At 35.7% G+C, this 18,025-nt stretch overlaps 1 protein-coding gene across 1 annotated transcript in view; it reads right to left on the bottom strand.

Annotated features, from left to right (window-relative positions):
• The window catches only part of Cdh2 (cadherin 2), a 224,834-nt gene that overhangs the window by 31,819 nt on the left and 174,990 nt on the right, over positions 1-18,025 (bottom strand). The window contains exons 8-14 of the mRNA XM_042675163.1: positions 14,205-14,342; positions 13,399-13,584; positions 10,847-11,100; positions 8,747-8,889; positions 5,439-5,672; positions 4,891-5,124; positions 2,803-2,942 (exon numbers count right to left, since the gene is read on the bottom strand). Of these exons, the coding sequence (XP_042531097.1) occupies positions 2,803-2,942; positions 4,891-5,124; positions 5,439-5,672; positions 8,747-8,889; positions 10,847-11,100; positions 13,399-13,584; positions 14,205-14,342 (1,329 nt within the window). The remainder of the gene's footprint in view (positions 1-2,802; positions 2,943-4,890; positions 5,125-5,438; positions 5,673-8,746; positions 8,890-10,846; positions 11,101-13,398; positions 13,585-14,204; positions 14,343-18,025) is intronic.

Consider the following 18,025-nt stretch of genomic DNA (forward strand, 5'->3'; position numbering starts at 1 on the left):
TGTGTAAAGGAATGCTAAAGAAGAAGTCTGGATTTGATAAATGTCCAAGCGTGTGTGGAGTTGTTAATCCAGTGACAGATGCCAGTTAGCAAGCAGCTATAGGATAAGGATGACAGAAGTACAGTATCAAGCATCCCTGGTGAAGTATTCTTACATCGCATACTTTTTTTTCCTGTTATGATGAGATGATAATTAGAAAAATGAATGATGCATTATTTAATTTTATTCCAATTGTCTGCAACAAGAACTGCACAAAGAAATCACAATGGAGAATCAGAGATGAGAATCTTGATGCAGACCAAAAGTTTCATGAAGGAACCAAGAAACTATAAAGATATAACAGGAAGACTAGTACTACGTAAGGGAATCAGTATACAAGAAAAGCTCTAAAAAAATCCTCAGGGTTTTTCATCAACTACAGACAGCACAGAGAAAGTCCCAGAAAAATTCTGAGGTTACCGGGAAATTAGGCAAGAATTAAAAACATGGCCATAAATGTATGTGGGACCTTGAGAACTCCAGAAGTCAAGAAGAGGTCAAGGAATGTTGATGAAAATCATAAACAATTTTCATAAATCTCGAAGATAAAAAACACAAGTACATTACAATCTGTTTAGGACTGCCCAGGCATCCTTATATTCCTAAACTCACAAGAGCAGAGTGGGCGCTTCTCCAGGGGGGCAAGATGATTTGGGCAGTAAACTGGACCTGCATCAGGAATTGGATCTTGACTTCCAGAAGCTGGTGTTGTTTCGCTGCACTATTTTGCATTTCCTTCAACATGCAAGTTTTATCATTGGTGCGCAGCATCAATTGAAGTGGATGAAGTCAATAAAATAAAAAAGTCATTCCTAAAATAACTACAAAAGGAACTTCAATGATTTCTTGAAGGGACTGGGATGAAAGGGGGGGAAAGATTCAGACTGGTGACATTAAGTTAGCTGATTCTCACTCAAAGCTGAGAACTCTCTAGATTATTGCCTCTAAAACTTGCACTTTGAAATAAATATCTATTTATTACGCATGACTTTATAGTAATTGTTTTTACTAAGGCTTCACTGAGTTGGCCTTACTATTGATAAGCAATGACTGAAAGCGTAACGTAAAGTAGAAGGTTTATGAGAGTGTAATCAATCTGCCTTTGTTAATCTGAATACAGTGAATACAGTCTAAGAAAGTAAAAGGATATATTAATGAAGAATTAAGCTAAATATGAATTTTAAAATTCAATGACATTTATAAGCAAGAAACCCTGGGGTATATTTATAGAGCCAGTTTAATCAGTCAGTATTCAAAACAGCTTTACACATTTGAGTAAGTTTTCAACATAACAAATACATATCTCTTCTAAATGAGAGTGGTAGTTTTATAAAGTAAGCACAGCGCCAGAAAAGAGATTCTATGGTGTGGGTTTAAGTCCTAGCTCTCAGTTACAAATGCTGAGAGCAAATCACATACAAGTTTATGCAAATGTGAAAGGGAAAATTCTAACAGGCTACCACTAAGATTAAATGAAAGAATGAATATGACTATGCTTGGCAAAATAAAAAAAGTGATGTTTTTCATCAAAAGAGTAAAGAAGTGAAGGAAAACAATGTTTATAAAAGATTGCATCTATACACATTAACAGTCCCAAGGCTGTTGTAATAAGCATATATATTTGACAAATGCCATTTACATTTATTAATAATTGTGCAAACCCAATAAATGTAGATTCTTTTTACAGTACCAGCCTGACATTCTTTTGCTAAGTAAATACATAGCTATCAAATGCATGTAGAAATACCTGCCAGAGTGATTTGTCATGGTTATTAGTAATAGCTTTCCAGTGATTTCAAGACTAACTACATCACAGGAGTAAGTTGTAAAATCAGGCAGATGTGTACTCAAATCCAGCAACTATTACTTCCTTGGTATGTGATTTTATAGAATTCAACGGATGCTCAGTTTTCTACCATGCAAAGTGGAGAGACAGCAATATTACAGATTTAAAACATTCAAGAAATAGACTTAATATACTTAGCACAATGCCTGGCATACAGCACAAACCTTATAAATGTTACTATTATTGTATCTGAGATACATCTTCAGTGCAGACAAGGCTCTTTGTTTCCCTTACATTACATTCTTATCCTTGAAATAGGGATAATTCCATAAATGATACATACACTTCAGAAGCTCACAGTACATGACAGAAAGGAATTTATACATCTATTGAACCAACATTATGAGCCACATAAATACTATAGATGTAAAGATGAACTATATGTTTTATATGACTTCAAATATTTCTCCTCAATGGAAGACCTTTAAAGGCAAGTATCTGTTTTCTCTCTCCACCTCTCTATATTACCAGAGATTAAAACCGTGCCTGGAATATTGAATTCGCTTGGTAAATGTTTGCAGAATTAATAGTTTTAGTGATTTTTCTACCATCTATATAAGTATTTCATTTCCAATGAAGAATTTTGTTACATTTTGAAAATACAGCAAGAGAAAATAGTGAAAAAAATTTCTTAGTACAAATATAAATTGGAAATTAATATTTAGTACAATTGGGATTGAATTTAAATTCTAGACTCCTTGAAGCAATGTTAATGAATGTTTTATAAATAAAATACCATGGCATGTGATATTAAGCTAAATACTTAAGGAATATGGAGCATAGAAATAAATGAATCCACCAACCCATGGATAGTATAATAGAAAATAAACCTGATAGTTTTTATACTTCATGTGTTAACAATCCCCTTCCCATTTAATATACAGCATTTCCTTTTAAAGATTCAAAATATTGCTCACCTGGTCTTCTTCTCCTCCACCTTCTTCATCATATTTTAAGATGTTATCTCTTACATCATCTTCTGGATCAATTAAAAGTTGCTTGGCCTGGCGCTCTTTATCTCGGCGTTTCATCCATACCACAAACATCAGAACAAGGACTAGGGAGGAATACAGGAAAGACACACAATATTATCTTCTTCAAAGCTTGTGGACAATGTCCAACATAACGACTTACACTTAGAAGTGTTGAGAGTATGTGATGCATTTCTCCCTCTGCTTCTATTTCTGGACTGCTACCAACAAAACTAAGACAAAGCAAGTTGAACTGTAGGTATAGAGTATGAAAACCAGGGCTCCATTCCTTGCTGTCTTGTGAACACATTTTCCTTTTGGCTTACTAGGGAACAGAAGCTCTTAATAGAAGGCTTCATCTGTAGACAATGTCTTCAGATGAAAGACAAATGTGGTACAGTATAACTGAGACTTATCATTCCTCACTGCAGTCCCAAATTCTCTGAGGGTAGCACATCTTCACAGGGACAAGTACTTGCATAGGTGACTAGAGTACAGAATTGGAACTGGATCAGCTTTTGGATCTCGAGTTTTTTGAGTCTCAGATGTCACTATTTTTTGGTTTTTTGTTTTTTCCCCCTACCATGCTCTTCTGCATCCCCTGCCTTATCAAGCTGAATGTTTCATTCAAGAAGGCCTGGGGATTCTCTTGAGCACTAAAATAATGTTAGTTTTGCATCCTTTACATTTATATTCCAGGTTTGGAACCATAAATTTTCCTTAGTTGATGGAATCAGTACCAATTCATTTTCCTTCAAAATGCCATTGTCACTTTCTCGTGCTCAATCCATCATACCTAAGTCTGTCTTGATAGATAAGGTTGGCATATATACCACATTTCAGCTGCAAGTGTAATATTCTCCCTAAGTGCATAACTAGGAATAAATTCTGTCTAAAATCTGAGGGTATCAGTTTATATCCTGAAACAAAAGATTTAATGACTCCTATTTGAGCACATTTTTATTATTGGCCATAAAAGTACATATCCTCCTTTTAAAGCCAGATACATGATCTCATTTGCCATTGTTCCAGGGCTAAATCTAGCAAGTAGATTATTAGTATAGCATGCAGGTTTCAAATTATAGCCAAAGTAGTCTCCACACAGGAAGTAAAAAATGCTCAGACTTCTATAGTAATTGCTTAGAATAAAGGGACAGAATTCTAAATTACCAGAACACTTGTAAATGGAGAAAACATAAAAGAAATGGCCAACGTTTTCAAGAAAGTGATTGGTGCATACTATGAACGCACAATAAACTAAGTCCTGCTGCTATTCCACAATAAAACACTGGGCCCAGGCAATTTATTCTTTTAACCTGCATCCTCAGAAGTGGTTCCTAAAGTACTTTCCAGTGGTTAATTTCTTGCATTCCACTGAACCAAAGATTGCAAAGTATCTTAAAAAAGAGCAATTCCTTAATCTACACTTACTCTAAAGACAGACAATTTATTGAGCTGTGTAATCATCTCTATTATCAAATGTGCTGTGTGTGAAGTACAATTTCTCCCTATTTTGTTCAGCCCTTCAGAAACAAATACCTTGATCCTCGCATGACTGCAGCAGGTTGCTGACTGTGCTTTATATGCAGGAAAGGAAAGGAAAGCAATATACTTATTTTCACAAATCATCAACTACGTGCCATAAATTCATACTCAAATCATAAGGTAAGTGCTCAGACTTGGGGCTGCTTCACATTTTTCTATGAACAGAGTTTTGTTAAGCTCCCCAAGCCATCAGCATCAGAAAACACACAAAGAACATGGAGGGAGAATTCTGGGAAGGAATGCTGCAAGTGTGTAAGTGCTTAACATAATGCTCAGGGGTGTTGTATGTGTGTGTGTGTGTTATTTTAAAGTAGACTCAGCTTTTCTGTACAAGACTGACAAGACAATGGTGGGAGGTCAAGGATGGTTGTTCAATTATTTTGTAAGGCAATAGCTATAAGTCATCATGCTGAATATCCTAGAAGCAGAAGGAATGAAAAGCTAAGGTCATAATTCAATTACTCAAATGGTGTAAATTGAAGCACTCACTGAGCAGGATGATGATACACAGCAGAATGGCAATGATGGCGCCCGTGCCAAGCCCTGCACCCACGATCCTATCCACATCTGTGCAGTCCCCGTTGGAATCACACTGGCAAACCTTCACACGAAGGATGGAAATATTGGACTTGGGAGGATTACCCGAATCTGTGATTATGATGGGAACTTCATAGATACCAGCTTCAAGAAATTTAATCTTTAAATTAAGCTGAGCAAAATCACCTACACCAAGGAAGAAAAACAAAAGGTGTGGCAGTCAATACTTGATATGACAAAAAATACAGAATATTTTCCAGAATGTATTTATTCCCTAATTGGTTATATAAAGCAATTTACAACTATGTTGCCTTGGGAGTATTTAATTTTTGGCTCTAGGGTCTTTTAATATCTCACTTAAACTTTACATAGTTTTAAAAATACATCTAATTAGAAGATTAAAAATGCATAAAATTAACTTTTTATATTAGGCTTCAAAACCTCTCAACTGTGTGTGTGTGTGTGTGTGTGTGTGTTTCAAACAATTAACCTGTTCTTACCATTAAGCCGAGTGATAGTCCAATTTCTCTTAATAGTCACTGGAGATAAAGGAAGATCAAAGGCAAATGGTCCAGCATTTGGATCGATGTCATAATCAAGTGCTGTGATGTTAATTGAATTGGGGTCTGGAGTTTCACAAGTCTCTGCCTCTTGAGGTAACACTTGAGGGGCATTGTCATTAATATCAAGTAAATAGATTTGCAGCGTTCCAGTTCCACTCATAGGGGGAATTCCTAAAAAGAGAGAAAATCACAACTGATGCTGAACAGTTCTCTCTGATGAACGTCAATTATGGTGAAATTCTCAAACCTTCTGGCTTTTTTCTCCCTATCACTATGTTACCCAGACAAAATCTGGTTGTCACAGAATCGACACAGAGTGGACCAAGGCCACTTGCTGCTTCCTTCCTAAGGATAATCCTGAGTTTCCAGTGCTGTTCTGTGGAAGCTGAGCATGATGACAATGCATGACCTTGTCATGGATTCTCACATCTTTCCTGCCCTGACTACCTATCAGTGTCCTCACATCCCACAGTCCTCCAAGCATGGTGGAAAGGCCAAAGAAGCAAGATTTTAGGGACCTTGTCTTCTTGATGGAAAATCAACACATTGTGTACAGGAAAACAGAACAGCTATGATTGGTAACAGCCATTCACAAGTTAAGTAAGTCAGGGCCTCATTTTTGGAAGAAACGCAGTGGAAGAGAGAGACAGTATTTATTGACCAGTCTACTACTTGCTTAAGAAAGGCTTGGGCTGCTCTCTACATTATTTCATCTTGAACTTATGAAATAGCATATATATTTACAAATATTTTATAAATAACAGTGCATACCAATGCTCAGAGATTTAAGTAACCTGCCCAAAGTCATGCAACTAGGTAAGTCCACACACTATAATAAGACGTGCACAAGTACGAATTTTTGCCACCCCTTCTGTGAGAAGGAATTTATATTTCTGTGAGCAGGAGAATTAAAAGCATAGGGTGTTTATTACAATATTCCACTTCTACAGAGACCACTATGATATTTGAAAGTTTGAGCAATATTTTCATTTATGATCACTAGATTAACTCTTGCAAAAGCTTTATAGAATAGGCAACTATAAAACCATTTAGTGATAATGAAACACAGGCACAGAGAGTCTAAGTGTTTGCCCAATCATAAGGAGCAGAACCAAGGCTGCAAATCCAGTTTTTCAATTTAAGTGAAGTGTATTTGCAAAAGCATTCCAGCTCCAGAGATTTAACAGCTCACCTGTTTCTCATATCCAATACCCTTTTGATTAGAAAATGATCTACCTTAGTGAATGAAAAATCTGGTTGTAACTCACAACGGACAAACATACATATCATTTTATGACTCTTTGTATCTCAGCATAATGGTTCAAGATTCATTACTGTAAGTTCTACTGTAGAGGAAAGCAACTGTTTACATACACCAAGAAAAAATTAACAAGGGGACACTAATGTGATGTTTTGAGGTACAATAGCAACAGCTCCACACAACTGAACATAGGTCTCATTTTAGAAAGAGGAAGGAATATTGCTTTGGCACTCTCATAAGTAGATTTTCTTCCAATAATAATCTTTTTTCCAATTATTTTTTATAAAAAATGTTTAATGCACTGTTTTTCAAATTACACATCTTGATCATTAATTTGAAATCTATTTTTATTAAACACACATTCATACCGTAACCTTCAAAATATTTTGAAATACGGACTTTATTCTGTTTTGAATTCATGTATAATAGAAATATTTATGTGAGGTATTTGTTTATGCCAGACCCTGTTTAAAAAGAATTATATATAGAGGCTACTATATTTAAGTAATAAAAAAATGCTGTTAGCTAGATACCACTACGTCCATTTAACAAAAGCAAAAAAAAAAAAAAAAAAAAAAAAAAAGCAAAAACTTTATTATCAATTCTACAATTAGAAAGTCAAGTAGAATTCCACAGTTAGAATTCTTGAACACATGACATACTGAGAGCTGACAAAGCAAAGGAAGTCCACCATCCAGTTTACGTAAGGTTTTTTTAATTAGGATATCTTTTTTCAAATGCTCATCTATTTATCCCAACCAACTTCAACCAAGTGGAGATCCAGTAAGAAAAAAAATCAAGAAAATGTGATATATGTATATATATATATATGAATTCTATGATTCCATCAGAAAGAATGGCACCGCCCATTTGTAAGGAAATGGAAAGACTTGGAAAAAATCATATTAAGTGAAGTAAGCCAGACCCAAAGAAACATAAGTTCCATGATTTCCCTTATTTGCAATAATTAGTATACATATAGGAGAATCTTAGTGGATAAGCAGAAAAGTTCAATAGCTATGTACATATGACCATATAAGATGATGCTAAGTGAAATGAGCTCCAAGACATGGACACAAAAAGGTTTTTCTTCGCTGTTGCTGTTTTTGACGTACTATGTGATTTCGTGTTTCTTCTATGTTCTTCCTCCTGTGGTATATCCCCTGATGTCACTGTATTTGATTTTGGTACCCTGGTATTGTATATAGGTTTGTCTGAATTAGGGAAGGGAAGGGTAACAACAAAATGGAGAGACAAAGGACAAAGGGGGAACCAATGTAACAGCAATATATAGAAGGCATTTTGTTGGAAATGATCTGTACAACTTGGGGGAGACTGGGGAGAGAAGGAAAGCAGGAGAAAAATGAGAGAAGGGGTAACAAATTTGATAATAAATGTACCTATTACCTTATTTATGTAACTATAACACCTATGTTCATCACCTAGACAATAAAATAAAATAAAAAATGCAAGATATAAAAATTACAGAGTTTTCTAGCTCATGACAGACAGTGACAGAGAACTAAGAAGACAATTGCTGTAGACATATATCCTGGTGGCAGCAAATGAACTAAGAGGTACAAAATGAACTAAGAGGTACAAAACACACTGTCCTGGTATATTGAGCTCCAGGAGAAGCTCTGTAGTAAATAGGGCACCAACGTGTGGGAGGACAGGAAAATAAAGTTGAGAATCACAATGTCAGATAGTCCAGAAGGTACATGAAGAAGAAGAATATTTATTATAGGTCACTAGGTTATCGTAGAAAGAAAAGGGAAATAGGAAATAGAAAACAAAAATTAAGGCTTAAAATGCAAAATAAAAAGAAAAGATCAATGGCGAATCTTAGAATAAGAAAGATCACTTTTCTAGATAATTCCATATTGTGGAAAACCTCATTTTCTATGCACGTATGAAAGAGGTTCTATTCTTGTTCACCAGTATGTAGGTCCCTATCATGAGTAATATGTGTTTAATTACATACCATTGTCAGAAGCAAGAAAAGTAGCATTATATATATTGTTTTTCACATTTGGTGATTCTCTGTCCAAAATAGCAATTGTAGTGATTTGCCCATTCACAGGATCAATTTTAAGCCAATTGGCAGGATCAGATAATTTTGTATATCTACAAAACAAAAGAACAGTGTTTTTAATTTTTAATGTAAAATTTTAAAGCATAAATATAAATAATAAAACATTGCAGCCAGCTCTTTAGCTTGCATTTCTGTAGATAATGATTAGAAATACAGTATTTCTTTTTTTCTTTTTTTTTGGTAGTGGGGGTTGAACTCTGGGCCTGGGCTCTGTCCCTCAGCTCTTCAGCTCAAGGCTAGTGCTCTACCACTTGAGCCACAGCGCCACTTCCAGTTTTCTGAGTGGTTTATTGGAGGTAAGAGTCTCACAGACTTTCCTTGCTAGGCTGGCTTTGAACCATGATCCTCAGATCTCAGCCTCCTGAGTAGCTAGGATTACAGGCATGAGCCACCAGCGCCCAGCAGAAATACAGTATTTCTGTAGTAGTGACTTCTCAGAGGCACACAGGTGAGAGCACAAAATATCCATAGGTGTTTGAGGGGTAAGAGAAAAAGCACTGTTTCCTTATGATGGGCTAAGGTTGATTGGGTAGATCTCTCCTTACACTTTTGTCAGATTTCAAAAATGCTGATAAGACAGATCAAATATACCTCCTAAATTGTCAATGGAACTGATGAACTTAGGAGAAATTGTAATTGATGGTCCTTGTTATTTTTGACAATCCTGGGGCTCAAACTCGGCCTAGATGCTGTCCCTTTTTGTTCAAGGCTAGTGCCCTTGCACTTGAGCCACAACAATATTTCCAACTTTTTCTGTAATTAATTAGTGAGAACAGTCCCAGAGACTTTCCTGCCTGGGCTGGCTTCAAACTGCAATCTTAGCCTCTTAATTAACTAGGATTACAAACATGAGCCACCAGCACCAAGCCAGAAGTTGTGTTTTATATCACACACAACTCCTAAAATGTCTTATTACCTTGTCACAACGTTAACAAAATCTCACCAGAGATCCCCACACAAACCTATTCCCTACCAGTATCTCCCACTCAGGGCCAAATCTCACATCTATATCCTTTAGAAGAATCTCACAGGTGTATATCTGTACTAGCAGCTCTATTTATTTAACTGCCCTTTGCATTTCAATCTCTGATGACCACTGTATATGTTGGAGAAAATATGCTGTTTTGAGAGATAAAAGCTATAGGATTCTCATAGTTATTAATTAGCTACTTAATTGTCTTCATTATATGGAAAAATGGAGAATATACACAGTTATCTGTTAGCAGCAGTTCAAAAAGCTAAATAAATTATGAGCTAATTTAAAAAATTATCATCACCAGTGATGGATCATAGTCATATTGGGTGTGCTCTGCCAGTCATCTGCTCCCTCACCAGGAAGGATAAATTACATTTTGCTGAGGTTGGGCATCTTTACTGATACATTTTAAAGTCACTGTAAAGGTACAGGATAAAATTAATTAGCTCTTTGATCCTTGTTTTGGCATGAGTTTTCTTCCTGATATAAGAAAGAGAGATAAATTTTGTTGACATCTGAAAGTTCCCCATTTATTTGCTGTTGTAATTTTCAAGATGCTTGGTATAAAATTACAGGCTACATAGTTATTTTTAAATGAGAGATGGAAGAAACAAAGGTATAGAATTTTTCCGTTAAATAATAGAGGCACAGAATCATTCTTACATTTGTACCTTTGTCACGAATATAATGAGAGGAAAAATTCTCCAGATAATTTAAAATATCTTGGAAAATATTTATACCCTTCTAAGTTTTTCTGGGTGTTGAGATCTGTAGAAGAATTTTTATTAATAGAAATTAATGTCTCTCTCTTGAGTCTTACCCTTTTGATAGACTGTTTTCTGTAAGACTCAAAACAATTAAAATTGAGAAACCAAAGACAAAAATAGGATTTCCTTATAAACAGTAGATCATATTCTAATGAAAGTTTCTTAATCATATGGTAATTAAATAAGTTCTATGCATGACAGAGACTGTAGTGTAAACTCAAAAGTATCATAGATGGCAATTCATACCTAATATTCTGCTGCATGTATCGATCTGGATCCTGAGCAGTGAAAGTTGTCAACATTGTGCCTGCATGAAGACCTTCTTCCTGACGAATAATCTTTGGATTTGGGGCAAAATAAGGGTTCTCATTCACATCAATAACTGTAACAGACACAGTTGCAGTGGACTGAGGTGGGTGCTGAATTCCTTTAGCTAATAGCACTTGATTTTCTGCAGCAACAGTAAGTACAAACATCCTATTTGTTTCAAAGTCGATTGGCTGAAAAACAAAAAGAAAAGGGAAAACCACATTTTTACAGAAATAAGAATATTTCCATTGTGTGGTTGAGTCTATCAGCTCCATTTCCATAACATTAACATGTTTTTCACTCACCACAATATAAAGTTCCTTTCAAATTTCTGGGAAACAAACATTTGCACAGTCAATGACTGAAATACTTATTCTAATTTAATTCTATTTATAAACCTTGGGTACTTCAAAGGTTTATGCTTACCAAAGAAAACATATGACTATAACACAGATCCACTTAGTCACTATATCTAAATATTTGGATATTCTTTGTAAACAGCACTGTTGACCAAAATAATAGATAATGATATTCATATCAAAATGTAAGGCTCTGAATTCAAAATACTGATTCAAAGACCACTCTCCATCTACAGAAATTTATCAGCTAGTGACAAATTAAAAGAAAAAGTCAAAGCAAGAAATTGTGATATTGATGTTTTTTTTTTTTGGTGGGGGGGGGGTCTAGTCATGGGGCCTGAACTCTGGGCCTGGGCGCTTTCCCTCAGCTCTTCAGCTCAAGGCTAGCGCTCTACCACTTGAGTCACAGCGCCACTTCTGGCTTTTTTCTTTTTGCTTATGTGGTGCTGGGGAATCAGACCCGGGGCCTCATGCATGCAAGGCAAGCACTCTACCACTGAGCCAGCCACCTTCCCAGACCAATATTGATGTTTTAAAAAAGCTAAATGTTCCCATTTAAAAGCATCTTTCATAATTTGCAATACATATTTTGAAGTAAAAGTATTTAGGCATACATATGAGTGTGCATGTGTGCACAACACACACTTTTTAAAAATAAGACTTGCTGGGCACTGGTGTCACATGCCTGCAATCTTAGCTACTCAGGAGCCTGAGATCTAAGGAACACAATTTAAAGGCAGCCCAGGCAGGAAAGTCTGTAAGACTCATGTCCAAGTAATCACTAAAAAGCTGGAAGTGGAGTTGTGGGTCAAGTGGTAGAGAGCTAGCTTTGAGCAAAAAGGCTCAGAGACAGCATACTGGTCATGAGTTCAAACCCGGGTACTGAAAATAAAAGTGTTTCTAGGTGGAAGGCTTTTTATTTTTTTTGTTCCCTCTTATTTAGTAACTAAAGTTGGCTGTCATCCAAAATAATTTTGAGTATTTTAATAGTTTATAAAAGTCCCAAATCTGAGAACAACACTCCATATTGATGCAACACACAGGAAAATGCTTCATGTAAATATTAACTTCCAAAGTTCCACTGAATCTCGCTTTTACTAGAGCCTAGTGATCACTTTGCATTTCTCTTGTCCACCTTTCAGTGGAGGTACAAACAGGCATCACGTGCAATAATAACAGGAAAGAAAGGGCACCGAAAACTTTCATGCCATGGCTGGTAGCCTAAAAACCACCAAGTTGATCATGAAAAAGCCACATTATCAGAACAAACTATTTTTTTTAATCTCAAATCTTCAAGCACAAAGCTTTCTCTTAGTCTAAAGTCTCAATTCAATGTCCCCTTTTTGAAGTATTTTAAATAAGACATGAAGGGAGCCAGAAAGTAAGATTATACTACTTCAAGTGGATCCATTAGCACATGAACTGACCCTGATGCAATGTACTAAGCACGATGCATAGGTCTTCTGATGTGTACAAAGCTCACTGCCCACAAAAGTTGCTGTGACATGGGTGCTGTTATCAAGTCCCACTTTCTGCGTAAGAAATCCAAGTTTCACAGAGGTCTAATAGCTGGGCATGGTTTTATAAATACCAGGAAGTGCTAGGATTAAACACCAAAAGCTGGGGTCCCAGGGCTGGTGCTCTTCATTACTCTATTATTTGTTTAGGAAAGTTCCAATCTCTGCTCTGTTCAATTCATGCATCAGCATATAATTCTTGGCAGGTCACTTACAGGAACATCTTTCTCTCTAAAGCCAAGTGGATTCACTTACTGATTATGCATGTAATACTTCTTATTCCTTCAGTACCTGTCAAAATCCCAATGGTTGTAGAAACAAGGATTGTAGGTATGGCAGATGGTTCTTAATAGCTTTTGATTATCAAAATTTCAAGAACTGATAGATTGCTAATATGTTAACTCCATTAACATTATTGAGAACGGGACTCTATTCACATTAGTAAATATTCAAGTTGATTTACAGTAATCAATACATATACAATAATATAACATATAACCAGTTAAACATATAAAATCTGGATTTAGACATGTTTGAAAGGAAAAGTCTCAATAAAAGACAGGGCACATCCTGGTCATTGTTGAGTTTCTGTCGAAGGCCCAAGAGCACTTACTTTCACCACTGTGACTAATCCATCATTGCTGTTTGGGTCGGTCTGAATAGCGAACCGCCCTGTGGGATCTCCACCACTGATTTTATACACAGCATTCCAGGCAGGCGTGTGGGGCTGATCCTTATCTGTCACAGTTAGATTGGCGACTATGACATCCACTCTGTTCTCAGGAACTTCACCGTAGAACTACAAGGAAGACAAACCTCAGTCAAAAAAGTGAAGGACAAACTGTCTTGATCACACCATCCTAATTTTACTACCCCATTAAATCTTTATTCTCTACACTAAATGAAAACATTGGCAATAAGAAGTAATCATGGCATTTAGGTCTGACTTTAAAATACTGTAACATTCTTCAAAACAAATTATATCATCATTATATGAATATTAAAAATATCAACCATTTGCGAGTGTCTGGGTGGTTAACATGGGATCAAGGGAAATAACTAGTCTACTGGAAACAATTTTAGGAAAGGTATAATTATATCCTGAAAAAAAGTAGCATGAATCGGGTTCATGTAGATTATGCCTCTGAAAATGTTTATAGGAATCCTGTTACAACAGCATAGTCTTTTTAGGATTTCTTCCAGACAGCATAATTTAATGTCTTTAACCATGTTGGCCACCAGGAAGGAACCAAATTACTCAGAGGTCTGTTTTAAAGCTCCAGGGACAGAAACGTCTGAGTTGGTAGTCATTCGACTATTAGGTTAAGCAAACTTCGATCTAAAGCATTTATTATTCACGACAAAACTCAGTAGTGAACAAGAAGAGCTAAAGTTCTTTGAATGAGAAACTGTACTTACAGTCATGGCAGTAAACTCTGGAGGATTGTCATTGACATCTGTTACTGTAATGACGGCAGTGGCTGTGTTAGAAAGGCCATACGTGGGATTGCCTTCCATATCTGTAGCTTGAATTATTAACGTATACTGCTGCACTTTCTAAAAAAGACATAAAGACAGCAACTTCAATGAAACTAATTCCTCATGAAGGCATAACAGTTGTTCTGTAAGTGGCTCTTTATTACTCACAGTGAGCACAACATCATTCATTCTGATTAACATTTACTTGCAATTTCCCAAGTGGAGTTTACTTTAACTTACAAAGTACAGGTCTGGTCCTTGTCTAAAGAGAGTTAACTGTGTATATTCCCTTCCACTCACAGGAAAGAACTATTGCAGATGTGTGAAATTCACAGCTAAGCTAAAACTCCATCTCCTTTCAACCTCTTCCTTTCATCCACAGGATTGTAATCAAGTACTCAAGTCTTTTAGTTTACATTTACTTTCTCATACTAACGGATACTAACGGCAATGAAGAAGCAAGAGGAATGAAGAATATTTAATTCACAATGTGTACACAATTTCATTTATACATTTCTCTATACATCCTTCTTTCCATTGTAACAAGTGTATACAATTCCATTTTTGCATTTCTCTACACATTCTTCTTTGCATTGTTAACAAGGTGGACACAATATTTCCCTCTAATTTCTAATAGCTAGAACTATCCAAAGCTATAATAAGAGTCCTTAATTAACACCAAAACATCACTAAAGGGGTTATAGTTCTATCATTCAGTATAACAGATACTGAATGATTATGTACTTAGTGGGCTGGCATTTAAATAGATCACATAGGTTAAAGCACAGCTTTATCTTATATTTAGATATGAACTATTTACTGATGTTCATACATGTTTCTCAACAGACAGGCATCCAACACTCTCAAGTTACAGACTGATTGTTATGTAAGTAAAAAAATATAATGAAGAAAAAAGAACACTGAGATCAAGAAATCTACATCACAAAACTGGACCAGGTTTTGTAATAGGGAAACTAACAGAAATAATAATTAAAATTGGAATGTCTATGGAAATTGATGCAGATTAAAAAAAAACTACAGATCATTTTTGTGAATGTTAAACCATTCTGAACAACAAACCTCATTTCTTCATACAAAACAAAACAACTGTCACTGAAAAGTGTGGTTTCCCTGGATTCTAAATATAGCTGACATTATGAATGGCCATTCTTAAGGGATTTCTGCGAGCATAGAACAGACACAAATTGTAGCTTTTGATTTAGTTGTTAGAGGGAAGGGCAAGGAAAAGAAAGGAGTGGGAGGGAAAGCCAAACATCACACATCAGATTTTAAGATTCTGTCCACCCAAATGCCAATCTCTAGCAGTTATTTATTTTAAGGTTTCTTTTTCTTTTTTTTTTTTTTTGTCTTCCTAGAAAAGAAAATACCACATTTTTAAGCAAAAAAAAAAAAAAAAAGGAATAGCACTGGTTGAACCATCTTAAGTTTTCCGAAGTCATCACACTGAACTATAATGCGTAAGTGAGCTGTAATATTTCTCAATGTTTTTCTTTTTCAACCAAGAGGATTGGTGCAGTTTAGTGATCTTGTGGTTACTGAAAGATTTGCAAGACCTTCAATTCAGCTTCCCCAATGAAACCAAAAATTTGTGATGACTACTGAAATACTGTTTTGTTAGCTGCTGGTTATAATTTCCAGTTATAGTTCTTTCATGTTTTTTTGGTTGTGGGTGTGTATATGTATGTATGTGCATCAGTACTACAGCTTAAACTTAGGACAGCTCATTCACTCAAGGCTGGAGTTCTACCATTTGAGCAATGCAGTTTCCAATTTCAGCTTTTTAATATTTTGTGATTAATTGGAGATGATCTCACAAACTTTCCTGCTCAGATCTAAGCCTCCACTGGCATTGTAAAGGGAGAGAGCAGGGGAGGGAGAGGGAGAAGAGAGAAGACAGGGAAAGAGAGAAAAAAAGAAACGAGAAAAGGGGAAAATAGGAAGAATAAATAAAAAAAAGAAAAGCAAAAAACAGAAAAAATTTGGATTCGATTCAACTGGGTTGAAAAAAATGGGTATTTTTAAAAAAGAAAAATTGAAACAATTATCAATAGTCTATTCTCTAAGATTTTACAGTCATATATCATAATGCACACAATTTTGTATTAAACTGAAATACTGAGATCTGTAGTCAATAACTGGAATTTCCTTTTACATCAATGTAGTCTTGAAATCTTCGTGTTTTAAAACAACATTTTTATTTCTAAAACACAGTATCCATAAATGTTTAAGCACCTACTTGGTAAATAAATTAAATCTCATTTTCAAATGCTTGATTGGCACAATAGCTTTATAAGGAAGATGATAACTTGCATTTTAGGCAATGCAGCCATGTATAGCAGCAGCTTCTTTGTTTTTCTTATGGGGTTGGGCATTGTTTAATTTAGTTATTAGGCATCTGGTTGTGAATGACTGACATTTAGATTTTTAGGAATGTGACGTCCTACCTTGGAAGGCGAAGGAAGGGATTCTGTATTAAAACTTGACTTCCTGCTCTAGATGCGATCAATTCTCCACTCACCTGCCCATTATCATTTCTTCTCTCTGTTACAGACATTTCACCAAAGTTATCTGCTCTCATTTGTTTGCCCTAACACTTTTGAGTGTTTGCTACTTATTTTCATGATTCTACACTCTTGCCTTTGACAATCCTCCCAAACCTCCACTGCATATAACAATGGTTCTCTCTTAATTATGTGATTGTGCACTGCCAGAGATCTTTTCAGTTATTACAATTTGGAGATTATGACTGACATCTATCCAGAGATCAGGCATTCTTGTAGAGGACAGACCCTTATAAGAAATAATTACCTAGTCCAAAATGTCAGTCAGTAGTGCCATGGTTGAGAACCTTAGCCCAGAATATTTAATCCTTCACTCTGAGCCTGCCAAAGACTACCTCTGAGATGACTGGTGAAATCCTTGAGGATGAGTTGTTTAGGTCCGCAGGTCTGTGAATCACCTGTATCTCTATCATAGTTTCTGGTTTTCATGGCTGTGGACACTGTATGCCTGTTCTTGCTCTATTACTTGTGACTCAGTAGTGCATACATACCACATCCACACTCACACCCAGGCATGCACATACATTTCTCTCTCTAGAGACCTCTAGTTTGCTCATGTTTGTGTCCCTGATACATAGCACAATGTCCAACAGAGGAAGCTAGTAATGAATGCTTTTGACTTCCTAGTTGGAAGAGTAAATGAAGGAGAAATCTTTAGTGTTGTGTTACCATATAAAAATCATTCCTGGTTAGGGAAAAATAATCCTCTTATTTATGTTTACTTATTAAAACTTACAGAAGACTATAATAAAGTAGCTCACTATTTCTAAACTGTAGGGAATCCTACCAATCTTCCTAATTCTGCCCTATCTGCATTTTTTCCATGTCAAGAGTCATTTCTGATTTATCTTTAACTCCCTTTTAAAACTTGATTTATTGTAAAACTACCATGAATTGAAACAGTGTCATCTGCCATAAATATAATTATAAAGAATAAATACAAGAGCCTGTTCAGATTCTGGTGGGCTCTGTTTAATAGAGCAGCAGCTAAGAACCTTGGTGCCTCTTGTTTCTATAGACTTCTCTACATGAACAAACTAAAACCAGTACTGTACATATGTGAAGCACAGCATTATATTACTGGATTTGAGCAATATAAGTGAGTGAACAGCAGTTATTCACTTGACAAACACATGTTGAAATTCCACTAAATACAAGGCAGTATTTACTCATAAAGTA

The sequence above is a fragment of the Dipodomys spectabilis genome, unplaced genomic scaffold (genome assembly GCF_019054845.1).
Source record: "Dipodomys spectabilis isolate Male_0828 unplaced genomic scaffold, ASM1905484v1 ptg000024l, whole genome shotgun sequence".
Classification (NCBI taxonomy): Eukaryota; Metazoa; Chordata; class Mammalia; order Rodentia; family Heteromyidae; genus Dipodomys; species Dipodomys spectabilis.